The sequence below is a fragment of the Miniopterus schreibersii genome, assembly GCF_964146895.1.
Source record: "Miniopterus schreibersii genome assembly, chromosome: 5".
Taxonomy (NCBI): domain Eukaryota; kingdom Metazoa; phylum Chordata; class Mammalia; order Chiroptera; family Miniopteridae; genus Miniopterus; species Miniopterus schreibersii.
The window spans coordinates 49,809,853-49,833,294 of NC_138106.1; the positions used below are offsets into that span (position 1 = coordinate 49,809,853).

Genomic DNA, 23,442 nt, shown 5'->3' on the forward strand with positions numbered 1-23,442 from the left:
GGAGCCCAGCCGTGCCGTTTCACCAGCGACCCCGGGTTTCGCCGTCCGTAACTCTTCAAGCGTTTTTCTTGAGGGCCAGCGGGCTCTGATTGGCCACCGTCGCCATTCTCCAATTTCTCCTCAGAAGAAGGCGAACCCACCTTCTTCCCGTTCGGGTATCTTCGGTACTTTTCGCTCTTTGGGCGTGGATTTCCAGCGACACATTCTAATTGGCTTTTTAGGTCGATCGGCTTTTTCCGGATAAGCAGCTAACAAACGACGTCCGTGATTGGCTCTGCTGGGGCTTCGGCTCCCCAACCGACGCGGGCGGGCGCGGGGCTCGGCCGCCGATTCCCAGACGCCAGTTACGCTGGCGGCGGGACGCTGGGCGGTGTAAGACTGGGTGGGGGAGGAAGGAGGCGGAGAACGAGTAGGAGGGGGGAGGGGTAGTGGGGAAGAGCTAGGCGGCTGCGCAGACGGCGCTCCTCACACAGAGCAGCTCCTGACCCGGGCGAATGCGGGCTTGTGCTGCCGCCGCCGCTGCCGTCCGGGCCGAGTGACAAAGGAAGGAAGGAAGCAAGGAGGAGCCGGCCGCACAGCCGCTGACAGGGCTCCGGATTGGGGGCAAAGCGCGGACACTTCCTGAGCAGGCACAGAGCAGAGACGAGGGGCGGGAGGGCGGCCGCGCTGGTGCCGTGGACGGGGGAGGGGGCCCCGAGGGACGGAAGCGGTTGCTGGGTTCCCATGTCCCCGGCGTATGGGGAGCAGTCGAGGAGCCGCTGCCTGGGGTCTGAAGGGAGCTGCCTCCGCCACCGCCGCCGCCATGGCCGCTGGATCCAGCCGCCGCCTGCAGCTGCTCCTGGCGCAATGAGGAGAGGAGCCGCCGACACCGCCCGCCTCTGACTGACTCGCGACTCCGCCGCCCTCCAGTTCGCCAGGCCCTTGCCGTCAGCCCGCCGGATCCCGCCGCTGTCGGAGCCGCTGCGTTTCCCGTCGCATCTCGGAGCCACCCCCTCCTTCCTCCCTCCCTCCTCCCCATCCCCCTTCTTTTCAAGCGTGAGACTCGTGATCCTTCCGCCGCTTCCCTTCTTTGACTCGGAAAAAAAATCCCCGAGGAAAATATTATATTCAAAGTACTTATTTTCAATCAAGTATTTGCCCCCGTTTCGCGTGATATATATATATTTTTTAGAATTTCTCCCCTTTTCCCCCCCTCCGAAGAAAGGGAGGGGAATGAATTGTATTTTTTCCCCCCCGTCTCCAAATCATCTATGTTAAATACCCATACTGAGCTGTCTTGAAGGAGAAATACATCGCTCGTTTTTTTAATAGCTATACAAAAGGAGTGAGAAAGCCAAGAGGGCGAAGCCTTTCTTTTTCTTGTGGGAGAACTTAATGCTGCATTTGTCATTAACCTAACACCCCAACATAAAACAAAAGGAAGAAAAAAGAAGGTGATTCTGGAAGAGAGTGATCATGTCAGGGCGGCCCAGAACCACCTCCTTTGCGGAGAGCTGCAAGCCAGTGCAGCAGCCTTCAGCTTTTGGCAGCCTGAAAGTTAGCAGTGAGTATTGATTTTATTTTACACCCTTCTCCACTTCATCCTTAAAATAAGAAACCTTGAAATACCAGGGTCTTAAAATCTTAGACTTCTGATACAACAGTCAGATGTAATGGAAATAGGCAAAAACCTGTCTTCAGTCAAGGATGAGGTAGCTCCTTTTCTCCTCCCATACCCCCTCTCCCGGTCTCATTAACCTTGAATTGAGAGAATATGATTTTTATTTGGATGATTTGATTGGAAACTTTTAACTTCCCTTGCTGTTGGTAGTTAGCTTTCTTAAGAGTTTGAGTATTTTCACGTTAAAATAGTGATGAAAGTGTTTACTTGCTCATCTTTTTGGATAAAGTGGACAAGACTTGATTCATAAACCATCATGTATGTTCAGTGTATGTCTTTTGGAATGAGGGGTATTTTAGCTAGCTCAGGCCTCGGGTTATCATAGTCTTGTATACTTAATAGAGAGATTGAGTGTTACAGTTGGCTAACATTTCTTTCTTGCTTGTTTGACTATACAAAGTATTTATTCTTAATCCTGAGATGAGCTTGCTCAGTAACCAGCGTTCAGGTTGGTAGTATTGATTCCTTCATTTACAAGGGGCTGGTGGGAGCTGCTGATACCCAGTAGCAGTAGTATCTGCGTGCATTGTTTTAAATTGGATAAGTGGTTTAATATGTTATATATGAACCTTCCCGTTTTGACATGACCTGCCTACCACTATATATGTTTAATCAAAAGGTAACTTGGGAGTAGGTCCAATTTTTAATTGAGGTTTGTATTGTCATTTTGCCAAATACTAAGTTGAATGTTAATTGTTACTGACTTGTCATTTAAGTTCATTTTTGGATGTATTGCATTCTGTACTTGTTAAATGATCTAGAGGTCAGAGGTCCCCTTTTTAGGATTATTTAAAATACTCTTGCATTGGTTTCCTGTCACATTTAGATAAAACTATGGATTTAGTGTGAGAATATGGATTTAGACCTTTCCATCATAGGTTTTGCAGAAAGCTGTGGTCCTGCATATAAGGGATATTTGGGCTGTGTTTAGGGTTGTTGTTAGAGTGTACTCTTGTCCCAGATTTGTGCTAAAAGTCTGTGCTCTTGAGGTGTATGGTATACTACGTATCTCATGTTCTGATGTATCTATATTTGTGGATCTGCTAATGTGCTATTTAATGACAGCTTATTTAGACATACTTCCAGAACTTGGCAAAAATTATAGTTTCTTATTCCACGAGGGCAAAGAAAAACTATGTTGTTGCCTAGAAAAAAGAGAGAACTGAAGAACTGAGATTTTTTTTTTTAAAGCATATGCTGTTATGTGAAATTGATTATATCCTTGAGCAACATAAAATTATTTTAGTTGAATTCAGGATTTCAGTTCATGTTGGCTTTTGGAACTTGCCTGAAACAGGGTAGTCTAAGGGAATAGCAGAATGAGAGATTATTTTTGAAAGTTAAATTTTTGGGGAGGTGGGGTGACTAGCTAGTACAGAATGCAGTGTATGTGAAGAGGGAAGCTGATGATGCATCTTTCAGGGAAGGGTCACGCTTTCTAAGCACTTAATGGGGTCATTTGAAAGGAGTATTTTAAAATTCTGGGGTAGTTTTCAGCTATGATGAAGCAAATCTTATAATAGCTACTTAAGAGCCTCTTGTACTGGAGTGTTTTTTCATCTTGGTAATATAGTTTAAAAACCACTCAAAATCAATTTTAGGTAATTAGTTTATTAGATCTATTTCAGAGAGCAAAATAGAATCGCTTCTAATGTTAAATTTTTGGACTTTTGATTCCCCCCCCCCCCCCAGGATGTTCTTGGAAAATGACTCCTTAATTCTTGATAGTGTGGATGTTGACTGATGGGGTACTCTTGTAAAGTGTAGGTTAAAATGTTTAATTTTCTCTTACCATATAGGTCAACTTAACATTTAAGAAATTGGAGTTCACTGCTAATTGTTTTTGACAGCCTTGACTTTAAGGAATTTTAGAAGAAAGGGGAATCATTAAATATTTGTTAGAGTGCTAGTGTTCAAAAGAGAAATTGTAGTCCTTGTCCTCAAAAGCTTGTCATTTAGTAGTAGAGGCAGGTTATGGGACAAAATATGAAGACAATACCAAGATGACTGTAAGATTATAAGTACAAATAGAATGCTTTGTTCAGAGGGACAAAGAATAAAGGGGTGAGGTAGATGGGTTAGAGAGGGAAGACTTCCTGCAGAGGTGTGTTTTAAGATAGGTATTAAAGGAGGCAATAACTTTAATTGATAGAGAAGCATAAAGGATTCTAGATGGAAAGAATGGACAGAGGCACAGAGATGGTGATTTTTGTACAACAGGTAAATGAATTTTGTATTCGCCAAAAGGAGTTAAAAGAGCCTAACTAGGAAAATGAGAGGTGGAATTTGAAAAATATGTTAACATCAGCTGATGGAGGGGAGAGGGTGCCTGTAAGAGTTTGGTTGAGATTCACGAGAAATTGGAATTTATTGCAGATGGCTGAACCAAGATATTTGAAGATGATTTGGGCAGCTGAGCTGATGGATTAGAGTAGAGCCATTAGAGTCCTTTTAGGGAGATAGTAGGGTGAGTTGTGAATCATGAGGGGGAATATAAAGTAAAATGTGAAAATAGGATGAAAACTCATTTGAGAGAACAGTGTGAATGAAGAACTGGCAGGAGTTTGTATTGGATTGAAGGGGAATATTTGGGAAGGAGTCAGGAGTTAAAAATAAATTCTGATGTTATTGGTCTGGAAGACTTGACTGCGAGTTAAATTGTTGATTGTAATGGGAAAGTTGAGAAAGTTCTGAGATGAGAGGGTAGATGAGTTCATTTTTTAAGAACTTAATATACAATAGCTTCCCTTGAAATTCAGCAGACAGCAGTTGATTACTGGCAATGATATTTAACTTTCCAGCCTGTTAACTGCACAGTTTCTAATTTTTCTACACCTAAAAATGTCGGCTTTATTTTTGAAAGTAATAAACTAAGGGTTTTTCAATTAAATGCTTTCCATTAAATTTCTAAAAAAGAAATTTCTTTATGTAGGGTCCAGAGATTCACACTTGAAACCCAGTTATAATAGGTCCATGGTTATTTATTGGAAAACAATGAAAATATTTTTTGCACTAAACTGTGATTTAAAAAATTCAGATATTTTATATAGCCTTTAATCTTTGGTAGAACTTAAAAAGTTGTGTTTTTTTTTTTCATAAATATTATTATTCTCAGGTAAACCTCACGTTTAAAATAGAGGTAATAATAATTATAATCCTCACTTGGTTTCTGAAGGGTCCAGCAGAAATTAAAAGCTGATTTTACAACAAGTAGTTTTTGACTTTTTTGTTGAGTTCAGCATTCATTGCAAGTTTAAATCAGTATATTTAAAATATTTCTTTTTATTTACTATGGTGAAGCCAACATTTCTTTTTTGTTTACATCCAGATTCAAATGTTATTAAGTATTAATAGCTATTCAGTCAGTTCCTTCCGTAGAATGACTTGATACTGTACTCAAAATAGAGAAAATAAGGGACCTGTCTATGGTGGTTTTGGTTAAAATATTAGAAATAAATCTCTTTGGTGAATATTTAGCTAATTGCCTAGGCTTAAATATCAGATTTGGAAAGAGGAAAATAAGTTGAATATTATTCATTTCCTTATATAAAACTTTTTTTAGATCAAAATTGTTTTTAGTAAGGAGAGAATGATTAATAATAATTGTGTATTTAGTTGTATGGTGATTAAAACCAAAGAGTAGGTGGCAATTTAGAGTTCTTCTTTTCCAAGGGAGTATATCCATGTTGCTGTGCAAGAGAGCTCATGTGTGAGACTGAAAACTAGAACTTTATTTTCATTTCTTTCCCAATCAGACCTTTCCTGAGTTCTTAAAACACTAAAACTTACTTCATGTGAGAATTGAAGGTTCTTGTGTTCTCATGTTGCATGCACCTATGGAAGGCTAATTGTGAAATGAGGTACAGGTACTGGGGAAAAACTTCAAGGGAATCCAGAGATTCACAAATCAACTTATGACTGATTGGGAATTGCATTTAGAAAATGAGGTGACATCTCATTTCACTGGCATGGTTCAGCTGAAAATTAGTACTTGCATACTGTGCTGTCTGCCCCTTGTTTTGGACTTGAGTTGCAGGTGTGAGGTACTGTTTTGGAGAACTTTGCAGAGTTTTTGGAAGTGTCAGCAGATTCTGAGACTGGGGGAGGGGAGCTCTATTTTTGCATGCACTTAATATATAGAGAAGGCTGTGAAACATGCATGTGCTGACACTATTGCCACAGTTCCATACTTTTTAAATAAGAATTTGTTAGAGTACTATTGTGTTTATTTTTTAATAAGCCTCATGGGATTGTGAGACAGGGATGGGGACAGGCAGATTGTGAGATTGTAGTATCTCTTATGCTCCACCCTACAATGGAGAATGGAGGAGCCGAGCACGTGGGTGTGACCTGAGTAGATGCTAGTACTAACAGGACCAACCTGATTTCCCGGACACTGTACTACTAAGAACATAATCACCACGAGTAAATGAATTTGTTGGAATGTTTAGCATCATTTTCTGGTATTTTTTTTTTTTTTGAGGGTGTGCGTGAAAACGGAATCTTTCAAGATTTTAAGTATAGAAGAATTTTCATGGTTCATTGTTTTTAAAATAGAGGTTGCAATCTTTGTTCCTATCCTGGGTCGTACAAATCTTCCTTGATTATATAAATGTCTTTGAAATTGGTTGAATGTCATGTAGAAATGTATATTTATATAAAGGCCTGTGTGAGTAGAACAGCAAAGAAAAACTGGCAGTAGAGTTGAAGAACAATTTAATTGTTTTCCCAAGTTTCCTACCATTAAGTTGATATAATAAAACTTTTATTCTGTTTTATTTATTATTGAGTTTTCTTGTTTTAAAAAAATGAGTTAATATTCAGCAAATAATGGACATTCAGTAAATTATGTCAATATATACTTGTGTCTGTAATGTATTTGTTGATTTGGAGTCTAGTTTACAGTTCCCCTTCCCACTTTGCTTATGTTTTGGGGAGAAAGGTTCTTTCAAAGGGTATGCAAGTTAAAAATTAGTAAATGGTTGAATCTTACATTCTATTAGTATTTATAATGTTAGTCATCTTGTTATAGTTTTCTCAGAAGCATTTTGGTTTGATCAGATTGAGGCAAAATGATTATTATTATTTTTTTAAACCAGTTCTGTCAAGTCAGCTTTTCCTTTTTAAAAAAATCCTCACCCGAGGATATGTTTTTCATTGACGGGATCAAACCCAAAACCTGAGGTATGTGCCCTGATCAGAATTGAACCTGGGGCCCTTTTTTGGTGCATGGGATGACACTAACCATTGAGCAACACCGGCCAGGGCCCAGCTTTTCCTTTTGTCTCCAGGGTATCATGCCCAACAGTGGCCCAGACATGAATCCTTAATATATTCCCATATTAACTTAGTCTAGAGTTGTTAATTTCTTGATTGTCCTTTCAAATAAATTTAATAATAAAAAAGTGAACATTTCTGACAAAGGAGTAACTATTTTTCTAGTAACTTGTATTTCAGATGATGGTATAGTTTAGATAAATTTACAGGTTTAGGATTGGCTAGGCATGCCCTTAAACCAGAGAGGTGGTAGATAGGCAAAAATACTAGTAACATTGGGATAAAGCAGTAACATTAGTACTGCTTTTTTTCATTATCATTAATTGTATCATGTTGAAATCTTTGGCTTAGAAAGCTAAAGATAAATAGGTCACTTTAATAGAAAGTATTAATTAAAGTACATTAATAATAATGTCATTGATATGCTTGTTGAATGTTTACTATGTGCTAAGTACTATGTCAAATTCTTCACTTGCAGTATCTCCTTTTAATCATTACAACAGTTCCACAAAGTAGCTAATAGAGTGGTACCTTGGTTTTCGAATGTAATCCGTAGTACAGTGGTACCTTGGTTTTCAAATGTAATCCGTTCTGGAAGACTGTTAGAATTCTGAAATGTTCGAAAACCAAGGTACCATTGTACTATTATCCCCATTTTATAGAGAGGTGAAGCAACTTGTCTGTGATTATCTGGCCAGGAAGTTGTTCTGTTAGAATTTAGACCTAGGCATTCTGATTCTAGATCCCTTCCTTTATATTTGGTATGTTACAGGGAATGGATTGCTGATATCCTAACACTTCAATTCCAGGGATAAGCTGAAATGCCTTTTGCTTTTAGGGATAGTCTTTCATTGGTAATTTGGCAATGACTTTCATTATTAGTACTGCTTTTGAAATTAGTTTCAGGCATTCCTGTTAGCAGATATAGTACTTAAATATTTACGGTTATATTGGGGGGAAAAAAACTCAATTATTTTAAGATTTCAGGGAAAACTTCATAAGACAGACATTGAAAATGAAAATATTAGGGCTTATGGCAGCACAAAAAGAAAAATAAGTAACATGCTATTTTTTTGTTTGTTTGTTTATTGTTCATTCAGAGGACTGGTTTTTATTGAAAATTCCTGATTGTTCATAAATAAATCTGGTGTATTTATGTATTTATATTTCCAGGTAATCCTAGGATGCGATCTTCCAAATTAGCCATTATTAAGAGTTATTATTTTCTCTCCCATCTCTTCTTGTAGGTTGTATGGTGTTCTAAGTGTTTTTTCTCAGCAAACTTCATGAAAGTTTTTTCTTTTTTTCTTTTTTGCTCATATGTACACAGCCAATGAATTAGTCAAGTATTTTTTGGATATTTGTTAGGTCTGGGACTGTGAGCCTTCAGGTTTCTTTTGTTTTCATTTGTTTTTTGTGTTTTAAAAAGAATAACATCTATGCATCAATACAGAATTGGAATTAAGTTATTTGGAATATCACCTTTTGGGAATCAGGAAATAAATCTTGAACAAGGCTCCTGAGCAGCTGAAATCCCCAGAGAAATAAATGGTGCATACAGTTTGCTCATCGGTTGGTTTTTAGGCTTTTATTTAAACTTTATTATTATTTAACACAGTTCTAATTTACTCAGTTGTCTGATTTTCTAAAACTGCAAATTAGAAAGGAATGGATGGGTACTGATTTTAAGAATCACACCTGCTAAAAAGAATAGACAATTCACGAAAACAAGTGTATCGTGATTACTTAGTATAGGCTCACACAGCTCCAGGGGAAATCACTATAATAATTGTTAAAAGTGTTGACCTAGGTTTAATGTATACTAACTTCACTCTCTTTTAAAAGGGTAGGTATTAGGAAAGTCTCTGCTGGATAGCTAGGGTTCTGTAATAATTTCTCATTACATCAAACATTCTCTAAATTTGTTGGTCACTGAAGTGATGAGGAAGAGAACTGGGTCATCTCATCTCTGTCTGGTTGACCAACTTCAGTTGAATTTCAGTGATATCAATAAAGGTACTGAAGTCTTCAGTATGCTAGCCCACAATATTATTTCCAACTCTTCCATTGTCCCATATACATTTATTACTCAGATACAGCATTTTATCTGATTTAAGGTTATTGTCTTATTTTTTTCTTCTGTGGCATATATGGAGTTGCTGTTTGGATATTGACTTGTCCATATCCTCTGTTTGTGGATGCTTGAAGGCACTGCATGGAATTATTTAAGCTTTCTTATGAATTATAATTGGCTACTAGAGTGTAACTTTACTAAATACACGTATGGCCTATGTAATGAGAATTGGAAAAGTGGGTATCTTTTTTTTTAAGTTGATATTGAGAGAGAGAGAGAGAGGAAGAGGAGAGAAGAGAAGAGAGAGAAACATCGATTGGCTGCCTCCTGTACCCGCCCCCACAGGAGATTGAAACCTGGGTATGTGCCTGAGCAGGAATTGAACTGCCACCTTTTGGTGTATGGGATGAAGCTCTAACCAGCTGAGCCACACTGGCTAGGGTGAAAAGGTGGGTATCTTAATTTTTGATCTGAAGGAGGACAGTCTTGGTAAAGTACTTTTTTCTCTTCTGGAGGTCTTAGAAATTCTTAGGGACTTAATTGGCTAATTTAACTAAAAAGGTTGTTTTTTCAATTTCTTTCTAAAGGCTAACCTGTTTTTTAAAAAATGTGACTCCGTCTACTTCCCATTATTCCTCAAAATCAGTTAATTAAATTGATTAGCCACTTTCTTCATGACTTGTGTTGAAGTTACTGAGCCAAGTCAAATTATTACTTAGACTTTTGAGTTTGTAGAGGCAGCGCTTGGATATTTGGCGGTACTAAAGTTATGCTTGTCATCAGATTGATAATATTACACCTCATTTGCTGTTCTATTGGAATTTCAGGGCTTTGACCCTGTACACATAATTTCAACTCTGAAAGGAAGAGGGATGCTTTGACTTGGTAGGGTTTCAATATTAATATATAATTGTATGTATATACGTATATCATGTTTACAAAATATATAGTAATCACCACAGTATTATTAATTGAATGCTGTATGATAAACAGTTAGATCCTTATTTATGTATTTTGCTTTAAGAAATAGAATTTACTCACATGATTCAGAATTTAAAAGGTATTCAGTGACATCTTCGTCCTGCTCCTCTGTAATTACCAGTTTCTTTTCCTGGAGACAGCCAGCGTTCCAGTTTCTTATATATCATAGATAATATGAATGTTTATAGGTTACTTCTAATATGGAATTATGTTTTATGCATACATTCCTAAACTGACACTGGCTTTAGCATAAGAGTGTTAGAATTAAAACAAAATTTAAATCAGTTACTCCAGAGAACTGCTGTTGTTTTTCATCACTAAATCTAAATGTTTTAGATTATTAAATCCATATTTTCTGAATGTGCATTAGATGTGGGGGAGGACGGGGAGTAAAAGCGAAGTTGAGAGGATGCTTCTTATGGCAATAAGAGGGAAAATGCTAGTAGTCATAACCAATGAACACTTAGCACATTTAAAATACTTCTATGTTTGAAAAATGATCTATAGTGTCAATTAGATATCTGTATTTTTGCTAGAAATAGTTGCTTATTTTATGGTAAAGAAAAAGATAAAGGGTGATTTCCCTCTAACTTTACATTTTTCTAACACCTTAGATGAAAAAAACCTGTTCTCTTGAGAGATCGGGGCACAGAGTACGTCAGTGTCAATGAAGCCTGTGCCTTTTACCTCTTTAAGAGTGCAGTTTCATTCTGCAGGTAAACCAAGCACTCCTTTGTCATTTTTTTGAAAATATATTTTTTATTTTTATAAGGTAATACATTCATATTATTTAAAGAAATCAAATAGTGCAAAAAGTGTTATTGTGGAAACCAATCTTCTGTCCCTCATTTCTATTTTTCAGAAGCTGTTTCCTGTAGTAGTTTTTGTCACATTTTTAATTAGTATATTCTTCGTCTATTTCTTAAAATTATTTTTAGATATTTATTGTCTTATGGTAGATACTATTTATTGGCATTCTCATTTCCCTTTTGCTATCATGCTAATATAATTGTACCACTACTTTTAGTTGAATCACTTTTATTTATGTAAATTATAATTTAAATGATTAATACTCAGTATCTAGATAATAAGCAGTATTCTTAGCAGAAGCAAGTAGTGTACAATGATTACATTTCCTTTTAAAAATGGCTTTATTGAAATACAATTCACATATTGTAAAATTCATCCAAAAAAGTTGTGGCTTTTAGTATATTTCACAGTCATCAACCATTACAACAATTTATTTTTTATTTTTTAATTTTATCTTTATTGTTGAAAGTATTACAGGTGTCCCATTCCCCTCCCCCAGTTGACCCCTCCACTTCGCTCCCACCCCTTCCCCAGACCTTCCCCCCATTATTGTTTGTGTCCATGGTTTATGCATATAACTTCTTTGGTTAATCTCTTCCCATCCTCCACCCCCCTTCTCTCTTTCCTCTGAAATATGATCGTCTGTTACATGCGTCAGTGTCTCTGGATCTATTTAGTTCATCAGATTCTTTTGTTCATTAGCTTCTTCTTAAAGAAGACCCTTCAACATTTCCTGTAGTGCTGGTCTGGTGGTGATGAACTCTTTTAGCTTTTCCTTGTCTGAGAAGCTCTTTATCTGACCTTCAGTTCTAAATGATAGCTTTTCTGGGTAGAGCAATCTTGGTTGTAGTTCCATGTTTTTCATCACTTTGAGTATTTCTTGCCACTCCCTTCTGGCCTGCAAAGTTTCTGTTGAAAAATCAGCTGACAGTCGTATGGGTGCTCCCTTGTAGGTAACTAACTGCTTTTCTCTTGCTGCTTTTAAGATTCTCTCTTTGTGTTTGACCTTTGGCATTTTAATTATGATGTATCTTGCTGTGGGCCTCTTTGGGTTCCTCTTGTTTGGGACCCTCTGTGCTTCCTGGACTTGTAAGTCGATTTCTTTCCCCAGGTAGGGGAAGTTTTCTGTAATTCTTTTTTCAAATAGGTTTTCAATTTCTTGCTTTCTTTCTTCCCCTTCTGGCATCCCAATAATATGAATGTTGGGCTGCTTGAAGTTGTCCCAGAGTCTCCTTATAGTATCTTCATATTTCTGGATTCTTTTTTCTTTTTGCTCTTCTGGTTGGGTGTTTTTTGTTTCCTCATTTTCTAAATTGCTGATTTGATTCTCAGCGTCCTCTACTCTACTGTTGATTCCCTGTAAATTATTCTTCATTTCCGTTTGTGTAGCCTTCATTTCAAATTGGTACTTTATTATGTCATCGATTTTCTCAGTTATTTTTGTAATAGTATGCTTAAACATCCTTATAAACAAAATTCTGAACTCTGTATCTGTTAGCTTGCTTGGATCTATTTCATTTAGAAATCTTTTAGAGATTTCTTCTGTTCTTTCCTTTATGACATGTTTCTTTGCCTCCACATTTAGCTGCTTCCAGGTGTTTGTTTCTGTGTATTAGGTAGAGCTGCTATGTCTCCTGGAATTTGTAGAGTGGCTTTGTGTAGTAGATGTCCTGTAGGGTCCAGTGGCTCAGCCTCCCCAGTCACCTGAGCTGGACCTTCTAGGTGCTCCCCTGTGTGGGCTGTGTGCACTGTCCTGTTGTAGTTGAGATTTGGTTGCTGTTGGCATCACTGGGAGGAATTGACCCCCAGGCCATTCAGCTGTGAGGACCAGCTGCAACTATAGGCAAAGAGCTGCTGTGCTAGAGACACCCCTATGGACCAGGATTTACTTCAGTGGAGCTTTGGTGTTCACCAAGTACTCCCCTTGAGTGTTTCACTCATGGGTATGGTAGGGTTGTAATCCAGCGTGGTCGAGTGTTACCCCAAGTGCACTGTCTCGGGGGCCTCCCAGGAGGTGCAAAGTCAGCCTGTGCCAGTGCCTTGCCCAGGGCCACCCAGCATGAGCTACACAGCAAACCGTGGTTGTCTGTTCCTTGTGCTGGACTTGGAGGTGTCCAGGAGAGGTCAAGCTATGAACCAATGCAGGCTGCTGCTAGTGTGAGGCCCGGGGCCACTTATCAAGAGGTATGGGGCACGCTGCTGCTTGTTTGAGAGATTTTAGGAAAGTCCTAAGTATAAGGCTTGAGAGACCACTTGCACAGAAAAGCCCCTGGAAATGGCTTGGATGAGCTTGCAGGTAGGGAGAGGCGGGGCCTCCGGGAATCACCGGGTTGTGGCTGAAGGTGTAAGTCAAGTGCTGGAGATTCAAATATGGCGCCTGCCTGCTGGCTATGTGCGGGGAGGGCTCTCCAAAGGAGCAATGGCCTCTGTCAGCTCTTCTGCCTGGGAGAAAGCTGTCCCTCCAGCTCTCGCCCTGATTTCAGGCAGGTTAGTTCCTCCCCAAGTGTCCCAGGTTCCTTTCAAGCGGCTGCCTGGTGCTGGGGCTCAGAGGGAGCGCATCTGAGTGAGTCCGTGCGTGGGCCCTTTTAGAGGAGCTGCTGGGGCTCTCGCACCCTCTGCGTTCCTCAGTGACAGTCCCTGCTGGTTTTCACAGCCCGGAGTTGTGAGGACTTCTCTTCCCGGCCCTGGAACCCTGGGCTGGGAGCCTGATGTGGGTCTGGGAACCCTTGCTACTCTGGGAAACCTCCACCGCCAAGATATTCCTCTGGGTTTCAAACCGTGGCACCGTGTGTGGGCCCGCGGCTGTGTCTCCACGATTCAGCCCTGAGCCACCCGCTTCTCCACCCTTCCTACTGGTCTCGATGCTTCTTCAGTTCCCTGGTTGTAGGGCTTCTGTTCAGCTAGATTTCTGGAGGTTCTGAGTGATGATTGTTCTGTATTTTAGTTGTAATTTTGATGTGGTTGTGGGAGGCGGCTGGTACAGCTGTTACCGACGCTGCCATCTTCTAAACATCTCCACAGCAATTTAATTTTAGAACATTTTTTTATTACCCCTAAAAGAAACCCAGTATCCATTAGCAGTCATTCCCTACATTCCCCTTCCTCCCAGCTCTAGGCAACCACTAATTCTCTCTCTTATGGATTTTCCTATTCTTGACATTTTATATAAATAGAATCATACAATATGTGACCTTTTGTGACTGGCTTCCTTTACTTCCCATAATGCCTCCTAGGTTCATTCATTATATAGCATATATCAGTACTTTGTTCCTTTTTATTGCTGAATAATATTTCATTGTATGGAAATGCCATCATTTGTTTATCCATTTATCAGTTGGTAGGCATTTGGATTGCTGTCTCCTTTTGGCTAGTATGAATGTTGAACATTTGTGAACATGTTTTTATGTGGACATATTTTCACATCTTTTGGATATATACCTAGTAGTGGAATTGCTAGGTTGTATAGTAATTCTGCTTAATATTTTAAGGAACATAACTATTTTCAAAGTAACAGGCACATTTTCTTTGCTTTTATTTTTTTAATTTTTTTTTGCTTTTATTTTTTTAAAAATACTTTATTGTTACCATTTATCTTTTCTTACACTGTGTGCAATTATCATAATCTTGCTTCCCCCCCCCCCTCAAATTTTATCAGACATTCTCTAGATTCTGCCCCACCCTTCTTTTTCTGGAGCATCCTTTTTCCTAAAGTCCTTGTCCTACTATTGGGATCCAGCCCATTTGTTCTCCAGGTTTCGCTGTACAGCTGTCATCTTCTGATTTCTTTCATTGCGCTTTAGTACCCACTCTCATATTTCCTAGATCCCATGTCTTTGTATCACTGAATAGTTCTTATCTAACATAGTCTCATGACATCAGCCAGCAGTGCCCAGAGTATTAACTGCTTGGTAAATGTATCTGGAAAAGTTGTTAATTGGTTGATTTTTCTACATTTGCTCCAAAAGGGTAGTTATGAAACTGACAAACTCACTCGGCTGGCATGGCTCAGCGGTAGGGCATCGACCTAGGATCCAGGAGATTGCAGTTCAGCTTCCGGTCAGGACACATGCCTGGGTTGCAAGCTCGATCCCCAGTAGGGAGTGTGCAGGAGGCAGCCGATCACTGATGTTTCTCTCTTTGCCTCCTCCTCTCCCCTCCTCTCTCTGAAATCAATAAAGACATATTTAAAGGAAAAAAAGCTGACAAACTTTCTGGGTTGGTGTCTCACCTTTTTGTATCTAGACACTGAGACAGAGATGTTTTGAGATGTCACTTTGTATCACTATGATCAAGTGATTACCATGCCAACATGAAGCAACAGTATGAAGCAAGTACATTTTATGTTACATGTTAAGCAATTGTTTAAACCCGAGCTATTCAATAGAAATAAAATGCAAGCCACAAATGTAAGTCATATATGTAATTTTAAATTTCCCAGGAGCCACATTAACAAGAGTAAAAAGACACAGGTGAACTTAATTTTAATACATTTTATTTAATCCAGTGTATTCAAAATATTTCAATATGTAATCATTTTTGAAATTTACTGAGATATTTTACTTTTTTGGTACTAACTCTTTACAATGTAGTGGATATTTTACACTTAAGTCCCATCCTAATTTGTGTCCACATTTTAAGTGCTCAGTAGTCTCATGTTGGTAGTGGTTATTGTATTGGATAGTGCAGGTTTAAAATATTTTCCAGGAATTATGTTATTTTGTAATGTTGTCAGTCTATCTAATCATACACTGTATTTATTTTCAAGTGTATGTGGTTTAGAAACACTTCATTGATTTGTCTCATTGCTTTGAGTTGCGTGCTTGCTATAGGAGATAATGATTTTTCTCCCATATTTTGTCACAACTGTTAAAATGTATATTGAAATTCTTATTAGTATACTTACTAGTTGTTGTCATTGTCATGATTGTCTTGGTCCCGATGGAATTTTATTAGTCTATTCTTTGTCATATTTTCTCTCCCCTTGCTGTTTCAAAGACATACCCAGCTTTCAGAGTCCCAAAGGTGACCTCATTCACTTCCACGTCTTACCCCAAGACATGAAATTTACTTGCATGTAACTCCTGTACTACCCTCTATGCTCCTTCGGTTCTGCCATGTATTCTAGTTAACTTTTTTTGCTTCTCTCTAGGAGATTATAAATCCCGGTATGGCAAAAAAGTATTTTACTCAGGTTTGTATTTTTTGCAGTGTGGAGCACAGTGCTTTTTTATATGGAGTTATTTAGTACATATTTGAGTTGAAGGCAATTTGTCATGGTAGTTAAATGAATACTATATACATCGTGGTTACACGATATAGAGTTGCTAGGTCACCAAACTATCACTACTGTTTCTTGGAACATTTAAGTTTTGATACAAGAATTTATAAAGTTAAACAGGGGTTTTGTTTAAACATGAAGGAATAATAGTAGGAAAAGGAAACAGACAGAGGTTATAGACACTTATTATACTATGTGCTTAGTACCGAGTAGTTCTGAACTCTTTGGATGTATAGCTGAATGAATGAAAGAACTTGGGTACTAGGTTGCACTAGTTGGTAAGCATAGTACCTTTGAAACATTGAACCTGTCTACCCCCAAGCCTTCCAGGATTTTATTTGGAGAGTATAGAAGAGTGATTTAGAACAATGAAACCTGACAAATCAGTTTCTTTATTTTCAAGTAGCTTATCCTGTAAGAGATAATGTAAACTGATAATATTTAAGTATGAACAGATTGGCTCCATCATCATGGATGTACTTAGACTTGTAATTGTATTGTGGGGACTTACGAAAACTTTAATTTTTACAGGACCTTTTTCTGCGTCTCTAAGATAATATTTATTTGATGTACAAATGCATTTAAGTATATCAATTTAAGAGCTTTCCCAGAGAGTTAGAAATATTAATAAACAATATGGGTTCTTTTACTAAATAATCCAACTTCTTAAATAGCTATTTAATTTTGCTGTTTATATTTGGATTTGAGAAATCATGTTAGGATAATAATTGATTTTTACTGATAAACACAGTATCTGCCTGTGTGACTAATTTTGTACATTGAGAGATGTTTGGCTGGTCTAGGGCATGCTACTTAGACACAAGATATTTTTTAATTTTCTCTGTAAGTAGCAAATGCTTGCTTTGCCCTTTTTGAAATCCAAGAGGAGGTATTGAAGAACAAAGCATAGTTCTATTATTCAGTTGAACATCAGGGATAATCTTTATTGAGAGACTTTTGAGACCTTAATATTACATATATATTTACCTCCTGTCAGTTTCTAGAAAATTAAAGAATGGCTGTGCATTTTCAAAGGATAGAGGAAATGTTCTAGTATTATATTTCTGCTATAGTGGAGAATGAATACTTAGTAAGAAACAAAGGGGGGGGGGTGTATGTCATGATTTCTAAAATAGGAGCAGGTGGGCCAGTTTCTGAGGTCCTTATAAAACAAAGATCCTAGAGGCAGAAGATTCCCTGACTCTTACACAGTTCACCGTTGAACCACACTGTTTGAACTGTGTGGGTCCATTTATATGTTTTTTTTCAATAAATATACAGTCTGCCCTTCATATCTCTGGGTTTCACATCCACAGATTCAGCCAGCCACGGATCAAAAACAGTATTTCTGATTTGCATCTGGGAATCTGTGGATGTAGAGGGCTCACTGTATGCATTGTTCAGTGCCATTTTATATAAGGGTCTTGATATCTGCAAGGGATCCTGGAACCAATCCCCCTTGAATACCAAGGGACAACTGTAGTTAAGTTTTTGGTGAGCCAAGTTTGGCGCCTCTAGCCCCCTGTTGTTCAAGGGTCAGCTGTATATGGCATTAATATAAATTGTACAGCTTGACAGCCATCAGTACATATTTAGAAGTAAGATATTGTTTAAAATGTGGCTTTACTTTATGTCCCAATTTAAAATAAACCAAAAAACTCTGTTTTTCACATATACCTGAGAAATCCTGTGTACATTCTCAAGTTTAGGGAAGAGGTGAAAAATGCTGCTGTAGACCAGAGGTGTAAGGGTTGGGGAAGAAGTTAATTAGAAAAAAGTTTGTGGATCTGGTGGGTGTACCCAGGTAATTTAGTTTAGAGCTCTTATTCTTAATTACTTTATTGTCCTAAGAGAATGTGAATGATTGTACAGAAATGGAGCCTTGCCAGCTCTGGTAACTTGAAGTTACCAATTTTGAGCCTAGTTATCTACACATCATATCTTGACTCAGGCAAGTGTTAGATGTCATTAGCTTCCATACTTCTTGTTAACTGTGGTCCCTTGTCTCAACTTTTTTTGTTGTTCCTTTATATTATTCTTGTACATGAAGATCTTTCTTTGGTTGGCACTTAAAAAATACTGACTGTTGAAAAATCAGAAATATAAAAGGTTGAATCTTAAGTATAGAGACCAACTTTTTTTTTTGTTTAATATATCTTCATTGAGTTCAGAGTGAGGAAGGGAGAGGGAGAGAGAGAGAGAGAAACATCAATGATGAGAGAGTTGTCATTGATCGACTGCCTCCTGCAGGCCCCCGAGTGAGGATGGAGCCCGCAACCCAGGCATGTTCCCAGACCGGGAATCAAACCTCAATCTCCTGGATCCTAGGTCGATGTTCAACCGCTGAGCGACGCCTGGCTGGGGCCAACTTTTTTTTTAAAATCCTCACCTGAGGATATATATATTTTTATTTTTAGAGAGGAGAGGGGAGAGAGAGAGAGAAGGGAACATCTATCAGTTGCCTCCCATTCTCTCCCCGACCATACTTGAACCCACAGCCTAGATATATGCCCTGACGGGGAATTGAACCCTTCATTCTTTTGGTGTATCTGACAACACTCCAACAGTCATGCCAGGGCTGAGGTCAACTTTTAATACATCAGTTCATAATCATGTTTTTCTTTTTAAGTATTTTTATAATTTTTGAAAAGTTAAATATTAATTTAAAATGTTGATTTATAATTCTCATGATTTAGAGGAAATTTTCTGTTTCACTGAGGAACTTTTCTTAGTTGATGAATGTTTTAAGTGTCAGATTACAATAAAATTCTGTGATATAAAATTCAGATTCAGTATAATTGGCTCCTACCCTCTACCCTGACTTAATGTTTGAAGATGAGGCCAGATACACATTTTGTTTGTAATAATTGGTTTGTTTCATGCAATTCTAGTAAATGGAAACAGAAACATGAACTTATCCTTTGCAGTCTCCTCTACTGTGTAACTGGAACAGTACTGTTTTCTGTTAACTTTGCAATAACAAGCCCTGTTTTTCATGCAGTTGGATTTTTTGGACCACACTTACAAGAGGATGTTTGAATTTTAATGTACAATTATTAATAAATGGAATATTCTTATGTCTAGTAGGCTCATTGCTTTGCCAGCTCAACTATGCAGAATGAAGGCAGGAACTAGATAGTGGATAAAAATGAAGGGCCAAAAGCACTGTCATCGAATCTGAAGCAAGGTTTTTTTTTTAACCTATATGAAAGTCCTTTGGTCAGTGTTTCCTAAACAATGTTATGCTGTAATAGGTGTTCTGTGGCTAGTGAAGTTTAGGAAATGCTGCTTTTAGAACCCCTTGAAGGATTGGTATTCCTTGGGTCACGCTTTGGAAGCTCTGCCTTAGGTAATTGGACCTTGCTTTTATTTTAGAAGAGAAGGGAAGGGAGCCCGCATTTAAAGAGCATTACTCCACGGGGCCTAAGTGATATGTCCATTTTACAGACAAGGAACCTGAGGTCCTTCTGGAGGGTAAAAGATAGAAAACTAGTAACATGGCAGAACTGGAAATGGATCCCTCACCCCTCTGATTCTTAAATCTTTGTTCTTTAGACCTTACTATGCTGCTATGTGATTGTAATGAACTGCCAATTGAGGTTTTACTTGTTAGTAACACTAATTTAGCAGAATACTGGGGAAGAGACTAAGCTGCCCTATTTAGGGAAAAAGGAAAGGATGATAAATTGACTGGTTGACACATGTTCCTCATCCTTTCCTTTGCATAGATGAACATCTGTTCTAGAAAGGAAGGTTTCAGAAAATACTCTGTAAATAAAAGGGTTTTTTGAGTGAGATTTTATGTATCTTTAGGTATGTATAGCTTTATATCTATTTTTGACATCATAAGCCCAGAACAAACCCCCCCCCCCTTTGGTCAGGTATAGTGAGCTTAGACAATTTACTTTTTATACCTTCAGTTTCATTATTTGGAAGTGGTGATAATACTTAACCTTTCTGGGTGATTGTAAAGCTTAAAGGAGGTAATTATGCATGTAAGGTGCTTGGTACAGTGTCTGGCACATAATAATTTTAGCTGCTATTATTATTATTAGTAATAAATATCACAAAGGCTTCAGTATAGGATGATACCTCTCTATCGTGTGTGTGTGTGTGTGTGTGTGTGTGTGTGTGTAGGGTGGGCATAAGGAGATCCTCGAAATCTTTTTTTTAAAAATTATTTGAGGAAAAATCACTACCACATGCCATTTTCTAAAATTGTGGTAAAACTGACATAACATTAAATTGTATTATGCTGCAAAGTTATACATCTGCCACTATTTGTGTGTGTGTGTGTGTGTAATGAGAACTTTTAAGATCTACTCTCTCTCGGCAACTTTCTGATATGCAATACAATATTATTGACGATAGTTGCCATGCTGTACATTACATTCTCATGACTTATTTTATATTTGAAGTTTGTACTTCTTGACCCCCTTTACCCATTTTGCCCACCCTCCTTCCCCCTGCTAACCACCAGTCTGTTCTGTGTCTGTGAGTTTTATTTGTTCCTTTGTGATTTTTTTTTAGATTCCATATATAAGTGAAATCATATGGTATTTGTCTTTCTCTGATTTACTCAGCTTAGCATAATGCCCTCGAGGTCCATCTGTGCTATCACAAATGGCACGATTTTATTCTTTTTTTATGATTGAATAATATTCTATTGTATATATATACACACCACAATTTTTTTATCCATTCATCTGTTCATGGACACTTAGGTTGGTTGTATATCTTGGCTATTGTAAATAATGCTGCAATGAACATAGGGGTACATATATCTTTCAGATTAGGGGTTTAAGATTTTCCCTTTAATTTTTTAAGCTTTACATTTATAATTCTTTTATGCTGAAAATCTTGAGAGTAGTGAATGTCTTGCTTTATTATTTTTATATATATCCGTGTACATATTAATAGTATTATTATTTTGAAATTGTAGAAAATGCTGAAAACAATTTAAGAAATCTTGCAATTACTTTAAATTCTAGGGATTTATAGTCAAATTACTGTCTTAAAATCATTTTAAATGATTTCTCTGAGGTTAAGTCACTCAGTTGACATATAGTTTATTTTGCTGTCAATTTTTGGTAGTAACGTATTTTCATTTTGATTTAATTTTGTTTTATAATCATGTAAAAAATTTACATGGTTCCAAAACCAAAACTATGATATGAGGTAATCAATTATATTAGTTTTTGATTATTAAAAAAAATAATATATGTATACTTTTTCATATTTCTCTCTCCTTCTTAGATAAAACTTATACTTTGTTTTTTTTTTGTTTTTTTTAAAAATACATCTTTATTGATTTCAGAGAGAGGAAGGGAGAGGGAGAGAAAGAGATAGAAACATCAGTGATGAGAGAGCCATTGATCGGCTGCAGCCCACAACCCAGGCATGTGCCCTGACCGGGAATCGAACCCTGATCGCCTGGATCCTAGGTCGACGCTCAACCACTGAGCCACGCCCAGCTGGGCAAAACTTATACTTTGTTTTTCACTTTGGGTTTTTTTACTTAACAGAAATTCTGGAAATCACTCGTATATGGAGCTCTTCCTTATTGCTTTTTATATCTGCATAGCACCGACTTTTTTATTCAAACAGTTTCATATTGATGGACATTAAGGTGCTACATAGGGAAATTTTGATGGGCCCAATGCCTGGTTCTTCTGGTACTGAAACTTTAAAGTATTTTATTTCTCATTTTTATCATAAAAATATTATTTTACCACAAATACTCAAACAGTATAGAAGCATACACAATAAAAAGTGTAAAGTTTTCTCTGATTCTTATCTGCCCACTTTCCGCTTACGCCTATCTCCAGAAATTACTACTGATAAGTTAGTTCAAGACATTTGTAGGAGTGTACAGCATTTATATATACTACTATAATTTTTTTAAACATTGAGATCATATTATTAATATTCTGCAACTTAATATTATAATGAAATATCAATTAAACTTTAGATTGGATAATGAAGCATTTCTTGAGTATAAATAAGACAAAAATCATTTTGATACTTTTTTCTCTTCCTTCATTAATACTAGGAAATATATTTTATGTGTGTGTGTATAACTTCCTAAATTTTCTGTATCATAATTACTGCTCTAAAATCCAGAAAGTAGTGTGTTAGCTATATTCCTCTTTCCTTAGATTCAAACTTATATTGGAAAGCAATTGAGAAAAATTTCAACATTGTAATGTATTATGGCTTAATATTAAAAGTAAATCCAAATAAAGTCAGAATGCCTATTAACAACCAGAGTTCAATGTAAGCTCTATGAGAACAGGAAAAATCCTTGCCTATCACGTTCACCACTGGGTTCCTAGCACCTAGGACAGCGACTGGTTCCCTCTTCTTCCCAACTCTATTTGTTTAATATTTGCCATATAAATTATAAGTGGATCATACTATACAAACTGTTCTGTGTTCTTTTTTCACTTGTTAATATATTATGAACTTTTTTCATGTCAATACTCTATTCTTTGAAATAAATGTATTAATGGAGATACTGTGTGTTTGATAATTCAGTAGTTTTAAAGACTTTAATTTGAATCCCCACCTTAGACTTTGGCACTAGCTTTTGTTTTTAAAATATTAATGGAAGATACTAACTTGAGGGTTATGGAATGAGTGCATTTTTACTTCACAAAAATCCTGGAAATCACCCATAATATATGGAGCTCTTCTTTATTGCTTTTTATACCTGAATAATTCTTTTTTTTTTTAAAGTGTATTACATAAGCAAATGTGTTTATGTAGAATAGTAGTGCATGTGCCTTAATCAAATTTAATATATGACTATTCCTACCAGGAGTATTGGAGTAATTCACTTTAAAATATTTTGACAAACAATTCACATAAGGAGAAATAAAGCTAGTCAGCCTGTGAAAAGAGTGTTCAATTTAGATAAACAATGAAACACAAAAATAAAATGAGAAAAAACGCCCTTGCTCTTTAATCACATTTGCAAAAATTTAAAAATATACTGTAATAGTTGGTGACAGGGTTTTGGGAGATGTGTTGCCGAAGGAAAATAAATTTGTATATTCTTGAGGGCTGTTTGGCAGAGTTGAAGTTCTTCTGGGACTTTATTTTAAGAAAAAAAAATTAGGATAGGCTCGTAAATTTAGATATCATGAATATGAAAATTTTAATCCTGGGACTAATAATAATAAAACTACTTAAATGGTGCTTCCACCATGGCATACAGTATACACTTATTTAATTTTTTAAATAATTCTGTGGTATTTATGCTATAGTATTAAAAAGGATGATGTGGAAGAATATTTAACATGGGAATAAATTCATAATAAGAATGAATTAAAACAGCACATTGTTAAGAAGTATGTGCAT

General features: G+C 37.2%; 1 protein-coding gene across 7 annotated transcripts in view; it reads left to right on the forward strand.

Moving 5' to 3' along the window:
• Nucleotides 1-417: 417 nt before the first annotated feature.
• Nucleotides 418-23,442, forward strand: part of GSK3B (glycogen synthase kinase 3 beta) — a 165,849-nt gene continuing 142,824 nt past the window's right edge. For 2 of the 7 annotated variants that reach the window (XM_081137568.1, XM_081137569.1), the window contains exon 1: nucleotides 468-1,543. In XM_081137568.1, the coding sequence (XP_080993694.1) occupies nucleotides 1,456-1,543 (88 nt within the window). In that variant the 5' untranslated portion in view covers nucleotides 468-1,455. Of the gene's footprint in view, nucleotides 1,544-23,442 lie in introns of all 7 variants that reach the window. The other 5 variants (XM_081137573.1, XM_081137571.1, XM_081137572.1 and 2 more) reach the window with 4 other exon arrangements.